The sequence below is a fragment of the Diadema setosum genome, chromosome 7, assembly GCF_964275005.1.
Source record: "Diadema setosum chromosome 7, eeDiaSeto1, whole genome shotgun sequence".
Lineage (NCBI taxonomy): Eukaryota > Metazoa > Echinodermata > Echinoidea > Diadematoida > Diadematidae > Diadema > Diadema setosum.
Window position 1 is genome coordinate 36,400,403 of NC_092691.1, and position 9,124 is coordinate 36,409,526.

Genomic DNA, 9,124 nt, shown 5'->3' on the forward strand with positions numbered 1-9,124 from the left:
ACTTTAGTCTGCCTCCTGGGGCCTGGGCAGATATGAAACATTAATGTTCAACCAACATCTGCAAGGTATGCTATTATTGCACTGTGTTTGTCATACATTTGTATCTCGACATTGTCAATCATCTGCCAACATATTGGTGTCATTACCATAAAACACATTGTCATTCACATTCTTTTAGGTGATACTTGCTGGGTAATGTGTTTTCTGAAAGGTTATTAACTTCATGTTGTTTTTACAGCAATTTGTGTTTGTGCCAAAATTTGGGATACTAACATAATAATGTCCTGCTGTGCGGATATTAAACTAAAATAGGAAAGAATGGGGAAAAAAAAACAATCCCTGTACACTGGTGGCAAACTGGCATAGGTTGCTACCTACTGCTTGATTTGGAAGTAACATTGATGAAATAAGTTACGAAAATATTTTCTAAGTTGATAAAGATGCTATTAACTATTTAGGGAAGGGATATTTATTATCACTAGCGTTCTACCGCAGGATCCCGCATAGAACGCTGGAGGACGATTTTACACGCGTTTATAGGCGCATTTGATATGCGCGCTGGTGGAGTGTTCCGATTTTTTCTGTAAGAAAGAAATCGTCCTACCGCTCCTGTTTTCAAAATAAGTGAATATCGCAACTTTTCACGCTTGCAATTGTGGCATGGATGTAATATCTGATTAGTCATTATTTGGTAATTATTTATGAATAAGAGGGCATGGCTCTACTCCACACCGCGAAACCGAGGCTCAATGGACGGAGACTAGGAGACCTACCGGCAACCCCTCCCCGGGCTGGAAAATGAAAATGTGATGATCGTAGGGGAAAAAAAAAGCCAAGCCTCTGATTTGTTACTCGAACAAATTCGTCGCCAAAAATATGGAGATTTTTTTTTTTTCTGTCAACCGATTTGGCGAGGAAATTGTCATTGGGATGTCGCCCGCCCACTCCCCCCCCCCCCCCCCCCTCCCCATGCTGTGAGACGGCAGGGCTGGAGTCTCTGCCCTGATGGGGTCTCTGCGTGGAATATGTTGTTGAGTCTTCTGGCGCTTCTCAGTCAAACATGACTATTCATGTCATGGAATATGCGTTTAATTGAATGGAATACGCCGTGGAAAATATGGAATAGTGTTTGACCCAGGAGATACTAAGTAGTGAGCTCGCTGCAGAGAACTTTTTGGCTCTAACTAACATGACTATCAAAGAGTATAGAAGCTAGCTAGCTCTATAATGATTATAATATTGTACGTGTAGGGTAGTACGCACCGAACTACATGTATTAGTTCGGTGAGTAGACGACGTACGACATTTTCTTTGCAAAGATAAAAAGCGTTTAATTTGATACAGTTTTATTTTTATTTTTATTGAGGCAAAAATACGCTCTGCTTTGGTATTTTTTTGAATTTGAAAAATTTCCTTAAATTTACTTTTAACTCCTAAATACTTTTATTAAATAATGATAATGAGCGAGGATGAAATAAGGTTACTAAGGAAGCTTGGTCGTATGACGTAGTGATGCGATCATGATTGCAGTCGTGAAATTGCACGTACCACGTACATTCCACTCTAAAAGCAAATTATAACTTGACCAGAATGGCAGAAAAGTGAGTTTAAGCGTTTAATAACATTTTTATTATGAATTCTGTGTCCTCAGATTGTCTTTGAAAATTGGGTCTCTGACTGACACTGAGGCTAGTCCCACACACTCATGTTTATGTTAGTCTATCTTTGTAGCCATTTGTCAGCTCATCCCCTAGGCCCCTCGGCCTCAGTCTAGTACGGTAGTAGATCTATATGTACCGGTACGTGTACACGGCTGACTGTGAATGTGCTATGCTACTCAGGGCAGTGCCCTACTCAGTTGCCTTTCTTCTTCTTCTTCGTATGTACTGTCCAACACCCCTTGGTAGGGGCCAATAATAAGTCTTCAAATTGAAGAAATTTTTGGATTTTAAGCTGAATGTTACCCGCGATTACTTAGTGCACAATAGCCATTCTTTCATGATCCTGAATGCTACAATGCGAAGCCCCATTACGCTATGCGTATGGGGCTGCTGGTCGCTGTTAGCTACAATGTATGCGTATGGGGCTGCACAGTGCTGGTCGCAGTCAGTGGTTTCGTACAATACACATACATTGTACTATAATTTTCGCCGCAGTACCACGACGGCTCTGGTATGAAACCATTACTGCATGATTACTAAGACATGAGAGCACTTTGGGACGAGTAATTCTCACAGACAACGTACTTTAACCTGAAACACAAACCAAGACAAGGAAATTCAGGGAAACTTTTGAGGTACCAAAACTTTTTATTATCTTTAAATTGTGCGGAGAGAGAAGTGTGGGGTCTAGTTGCTTTGCTCCTGGATGTATTGTAGGGTTGCTGCTTTAAAAGAGTCCTTGTTTGCGATGGTAGAAACCGTTGGTGGGAAGATGGAAGATGGATGCCATTTCTGTGCTAAATTAAAAAAATCTATGTGGACCACATTGTGTAGTATCTGTTGACGTCCAAGGTCCAAGGCTATAAAACAAATAAAGTTAGCTAGTAGTGTAAATTAGTCTCGTGCAATTCCAAGACAATGAACAAGATTTCGCTTTCAGTGAAAGATGAGGCACACTATTCAACTCGGCCTCGCCTTGTTGAATAGAGCATCTCTGTCTTTCATCTTGTGCGAAATCTTGTAGCATCGCACTCGTGACCATTCACTATTTGTATACTTACTGTTGTCATTTGACTTGCTGTCAACTTGCGTCATCTAATTTCATGCCACGTACTCTAGTAGAATCGAATTAGTTGTGTTATATTAATATTCAACATATTTGATATGCATACATGAATATGTATGTATACACATTTCTAATGAATGGCAAGTGATAACCTATTGGCTTTGTCTGAATTTTAACTTCTTCTTTATCGATATAAATAAGGTGTCAAGAAGAAGAGGCTACTGCAGGGATCCAACTACCGGGTGAAATTTGCCAGAGACTCGAGAATATTGAACTTGATGAGGATGAAACAGAGAGCCTGCTGGAAGAAGCTCTGGAGCTTAACAAGAGACTGAAAGCTGAACTGAAGAGAATAGAAAATGAGGAGCAAGAAGCCAAACCACAGAGAGAGTCCCGCAGTAGTGCCAACAAGCATCCGATCTCCTCTTCAGGCAGAAGACCAGGCCAGAAGACTAATCCCTTGCCACCGATAGCTCCAAGGAAGGGGCAGCCTGCTGGGACAGGGGGCCACAGGAAAGGGGTGCCTGCAAGGTCACAAGGTCAGCGCGAAAAGAGTGCCAGCCATTCATCACCAGCACCTCATGCCACAGTTGGAAGAATATCAACCAGTGCTGGGGTAAGATGCAACGTGTTAGTGGTATATTGGTTACAGTGCTTGTGTAGTAGTAGTTTCCCATTAGTAAGCAGTATACATGCATTTGTAGAAGAAGTAGCTATGATTATGATAAAAAAAAAAAAATCATAATCATAAATGATAAAGGAACAAAATTAAATCAATTCATCTGGACTTACTGTTTTAATTCCGAGAACGGTTTCACGTCCGATCCTGGACGCTTCATCAGCTCGTCTGATTTGATGGCGGGAAGGCGTCGTTGCTAATCGGCGCAGATGCACTACCGACGTCATTGTTCGAAGTCAGTCGCCGAGGAATTCTCCAGATGACAGAGCTGTACACCCGTGCGAGGTTGTGTCGCAGTCCCCCACCCTTGTTGAGGGAGGGGTTTTCGGAGTTGACGTAGACGGCTTCCCGGACCCCCCTCTCAAACCACCAAGGCTCCTTATCTAAAATGCGCACATCTTTGTCCTTGAAGTTATGTTTGAAGGTCTTCAGGTGGGAGAAGACGGCCGAATCGTTGCCCAATGTACCTGGTCTTCGATGTTGATATTTATAAGCGCTTATGTAGCGGCTGCTTGGTTTCGCCAATATACAGTAGTTCTCTTGGCAACCCTCTCCTTGACACTGTATGGCGTAGACCACGTTGCTTCTCTTTTCCTTCGGTACCTTATCTTTTGGATGGACCAGTTTCTGTTTTAGTGTGTGAGCCGGTTTGAAGTAGACAGGAATCCGGTAGCCTGAGAGAATCCGTTGGATTTTTTCCGAGAGTCCGCTGACGTAGGGCACCGAGACGCCTATCCCCCGGCGCTGTTCTGTTGGACGTGTTTCCGTATCACGATGTTGACGTTTGCGTGGGTGGATCGCTTTCTTGATGCTCCAACCGTGGTAACCACAAGCTCGAAGTGCTTCCCGGAGATGTTCTTATTCTTTTTCCTTGGCCTCGTCAGTGGAAGAACAGCTCTGTCATCCGCAGAATTCCTCGGCGACTGACTTCGAACAATAACGTCGGTAGTGCGTCTGCGCCGATTAGCAACGACGCCTTCCCGCCATCAAATCAGACGAGCTGATGAAGCGTCCAGGATCGGACGTGAAACCGTTCTCGGAATTAAAACAGTAAGTCCAGATGAATTGATTTAATTTTGTTCCTTTATTGATCGTTACCTGGATGAATCACAACTTACACCAAATGATAATCATAAATACTCCTACAAATGCATGTACTACTGGTACTAATAGCAGTAAGTGTATGTCTTTGCAGAAGAATGATTTATGATTATGATAAGTATTCTAATGATGATGAGAGCAATAATGATAATGATGGAAAAAGAGGAAGGAGAAAGAGTCATATTATGAATTGAATTCTAGAATGTGTTAATTCTCCATGATTTCCATTACACACACAAACAACCTGAAAATTATATACCACAGGCAAACACAATTTCAGTTTAAAATGAATAGACTGCGCTGATATCTTCTTCTATGTTTATTTTCATTACTGGGTTCTTATGCATGAAGTGTATTCATTTTCATTTCCTTTTTATGTCATCCTTCTTTGAACAGAGTATTGAGGCATCCCAACGCAGGATCAAGTCAGCAAAGAAAGACATGGAAACAAGACCGACACGGTCAGCAGAACAAAGGAAGAAGAAACCTGAATGGAATGATAGGTTTTCATATGAGTGAGCTGAAATGTTGCCTGAATAAGACAATGAAAGAAGAAACAGAACAGACATGATTTTAGTGCATTTTTAATCAATGCCACCCGCCTCAATGGATGGGCGAAGTACAGCATCTTCATTTTTTTGCTGTGTACAGGCCAGTAACCGATGGAATTATGAGGAGTGACTGCCTGGTATCATATTTGATTTAAAGGTCCAGTTTACCTTTGGGAGCAGTGATTTCAAAAATGTTCAAGATGTCACATTTGATGCATACGTGTAGGTCTGTTGTATCATTAAACATCCTACCATATGAAATATTTGCAATAAAGCCTAAAATATAAGGAAATATCAGGGTTTTTCTCAATAAACCGTAACTGTATACGGTTTAGTCTGGAAACATTTTTATTATAACTATTGTTCACATTTCGTATATTTAACAACACTTAACATCGATTATACAGATTCAAATTTTGACAGTGGTTGTTTCTATCCCTAACTCACATTTTAGAACTATTTTAAAGCACTAATGCTTTCATCTGCAAATGGTAAATTATGCCTTTAAAAGATGTTCATACAGGTATATTATACAGATTTTTACTGCTTCGAGGGGCATGGTTAAAACTATTTGCCCAGAGGTGATTTCTCTACAGTGCTATGCTCCTCGACTTCTCTTTGCCCCTCGACTTCTCCTGGGGCATAGCACTGGTGAGAACCCACCAAAGGCAAATAGTTTTTTTAACGGGGACCTGAAGAGAAGCAGTCGATATTTGTTTTATATCCCACATCCCATGTAATTAGAGATATTTATTGTGCTGCTGGTCAGAGACTTTACGTAAAATATCATTCCACAATGCACAAATACTGATATGCATGCAAATCATACTTACATGCATCTTGAAAAACCTCTAGCTGACTGTCAGGCATTATAGTCAGAACTAATGACTGCACCTGTGACCAATCAGAATCGAGGATTCATCGAATGAGGTATAATATACCTCATTATATTGTAAACATAACTATATTCCAGCAGGGAAAGAGATTAAATCAGAAGTTTAACAGGCATACAAAGCATCACCAATCACCAATTCTATGTTTCAAGCCACATTTCACTGCATTGCAATGGGAGCTAGACATGATTCGATTGATAACAGGTAAATGCTGACATTGTACGGAATTACGTGACAAGGCATGGTGTAATCTTTAGCAAAGACATGTGGCAAATCAGTGTGGTCGTAAACAGTAAAAAACTCTAAAGAGAAAAAACAAAATACTGTTTAGTATTGTCTGGTAAAGCAAGTCAGAGAAACCGTCAACTCAAAGCATACAAACTGAAGACGAAATGTTGATGGGAATAATTTATAGTCCTAATCCATATAAGTACAAGTTGGAAACAAATGATGGAAAAGCTATTACAGTTTGCAAGACATGCAACATGCTATTTTCTGTAGAGCTATCCAAGGTTTCAGACAATTTAATCAGTTGATGATGATGATGATCCACAGCATTTGTATGGCGCCATATATCTGTCATATACAATGTCATATATCATATACAATGTCATATGGATGTAATGAAGACTGTGTCAGATGAAATGTACACAGCTACTTTAGTTGTGAGTTGTTGGCTCCGAATGTTTAAAATGAAACTTTGTTTCGAATGAGAATAGTGAAAACTTATGCAAATCAGAAGGACAAGAGACCATGGAACCCAAATATTCATGTGGATTGAATATTAATAAAACACATCAGTGAAAGTTTGAGGGAAATTGGATAATCCGTTGAAAGTTATGCATTTCTAAAATTTCAGTGCAGCCGTCGCTAAATGAGAAGACTACAGTGCACTCCAGTTATAATGAACATGGCTATAATGAAAATCTTGTTACAACAAAGTAAATATTCAGGTCCCAAAATCATTGCCTATATATATTTATATATTCTACTCTTCGGCTATAACAAAATATTGATGAAATGAAAGAAAACTGCCTGTCCCAAAGACTTTGTTATAATGGGAGTTGCCTTTATAGCACTTTGTGACATTATGTATGTGAAATGATATAAAGAAAGCAGAAAGAAAATTCCACAAAATTTCATTATTTTTTTTTTTTTTTTGACAAAAGTACATATTCCCTTGACTTGTTACTGGCATATGTTAAGGGTAATATATTTTTCTCTGCTTTCTGAAAGCAGTAAGTCAAGTGCTTTGTCCTTACTCTAGAAAAAAAAAAAAAAAAACTCTGAAATTTTGTTGTATTTTATTTTATAGTTTTCCATATTGAAGGCACAAATTGTTGTAGTCTTCTATCCTAATGATGGGGTGCTGAAACTTCATAACTTTTCAATGGATTGTCCAATTTTCGTCCTTTTACTGATGTGTTCTACAAATATTGCTGCATTTACTCGATCCATATGGCTTTATTCTCCTTTAACTTCTGGTATATCATCTAATTTAGTATCAAATGTAGTATAGGCACTTTGTGGTCTGTCACAGTATGTGTTTCTCCTGGAATATAATACAATATTATATCTTAAATGCCCCCTGTCACAGATTTTAGGCAAATTCTTCAAGAAAGGAAGTTTTTCATGATCCTCTAGATTTATCAACAACAAAAAAATGTTATCACATATTCATAACACAGATAAATGTATTTTTCTTTAATCCATATTCTGAAATTTAGTTCTGTTTGCACCATAGATTTTGTGGTGTATTCATTTTAAGAAATTTTGTGAAAATTACAAGTAGCAAAATATATTGCCTCCCATAATGAAAATGCATTGTGCATCATCTCCAAGGGGAGATCACTTGCTTTTCTCTCTGAAAGGTATATTGTATGATTTTTATTTCTTATTCTATCACTGTGGTTCTCTGTTCTTTCTTGTGATAGGAAATACATGTAATAGGCTCATGAAATAGTTGCTTTGCATTTACAGCATTCTCTAATTTAACTTGTAAAAAATGGGAGTACATGGCAAATTTAGAGCAAACAGCAACATTTGTACATAAATGAAATCATTACTTTGAAATGGTTGAATGAGGCCATGTTGTAGATGACACATATGATAGTAGGCTTTGGCATTACTTCATTTACGTATCTGATTTTCTCAGACTGTACTGATCTGTAGCTTTTATTTCCACAATCTTTTCAAAAGTGCAGGTATTTACGCCTGCCATCATATTATTGTACAGAAGAAAACATACAAGGACCAATTTCCAATGTGAAAATAATAATTGCATTGCATGGTGAAGGAGACCTCTGACAGAGTAGCAACATTATTGCACCAGCGACATCAGTGGTGATGTATAATGCCATTTTGACAAGCCTACAAGAGGACATTTTTATTGTAGCCTACTGCACATAATTACTTTGTTATCTACAGTCAACTCTGTGTAAGTCTACTTCAATATTGGCTAAGTTAATGACAGCAATGACAAAAAAGTCCCAGTTGACATTCAAAATCGTACATGTTATTTTCTCTGCATGCAAAAGTCGAATATTGCCCAAGTTGATGCATTTATCCTCAGTCTTGTCAAGATCGACTCACACAGAGACAACCGTGAAATAGATTTCATGCATTATGAAAAGCATCAGTAAATTTTGGGTTAACAAAAAGCTGTCTTGTGTCTAACTAAAATACAAAACAATAAAAGAAGCCATATAAAACCATATATAAAAAAGCCATATCTTCAAAACATGTTGTACATAAGTCATGTTCATACTGCTTGACATTCAAAGTGTGGGTATTGTATACTAGTGCCATGTCGAACAAAAAGTAAGCTTCACTATGCACAACCTATGCACTACAGTCATTGCTCCACCACATATGCTAACCTCTACATCTGTGGTAATGTGTCCAGTGTTTTACCCTGTACAATGTACAGTGTATTTCAGTACTGTTATAGTGTAGCTGCTGAAGACTGATAAATTGTTTTCATGAGTGTGTGTACATTGCATATGTTTGAATTTTACTGAAAGTAATTTGTGCTGTGTGCTAAATTCATTGTATACTGTAAAATGACTTGAAACTGTGTCTGCAATATTGCAATAAACTTCTGCCATTATGCAAGACTGTACCAAGCAATTGTGATGTATTCAAAACTTACTTGACGTTGTATCGGATGAAGC

At 38.5% G+C, this 9,124-nt stretch overlaps 1 protein-coding gene across 1 annotated transcript; it reads left to right on the forward strand.

Moving 5' to 3' along the window:
* Positions 1 to 1,477: 1,477 nt before the first annotated feature.
* Positions 1,478 to 5,400, forward strand: LOC140230950 (uncharacterized). The gene is made up of 3 exons (XM_072311091.1): positions 1,478 to 1,601; positions 2,929 to 3,343; positions 4,904 to 5,400. The coding sequence occupies exons 1-3, from the start codon at positions 1,591 to 1,593 to the stop codon at positions 5,024 to 5,026; spliced, it is 549 nt and encodes a 182-aa protein (XP_072167192.1). The 5' UTR covers positions 1,478 to 1,590; the 3' UTR covers positions 5,027 to 5,400.
* Positions 5,401 to 9,124: the final 3,724 nt, after the last annotated feature.

Excerpts from the sequence above, each read along its gene's own strand:
- LOC140230950 (XM_072311091.1), top strand. Across the intron at positions 3,344-4,903 it reads GAATATCAACCAGTGCTGGG|AGTATTGAGGCATCCCAACG; the intron begins GTAAGATGCAAC and ends TTCTTTGAACAG.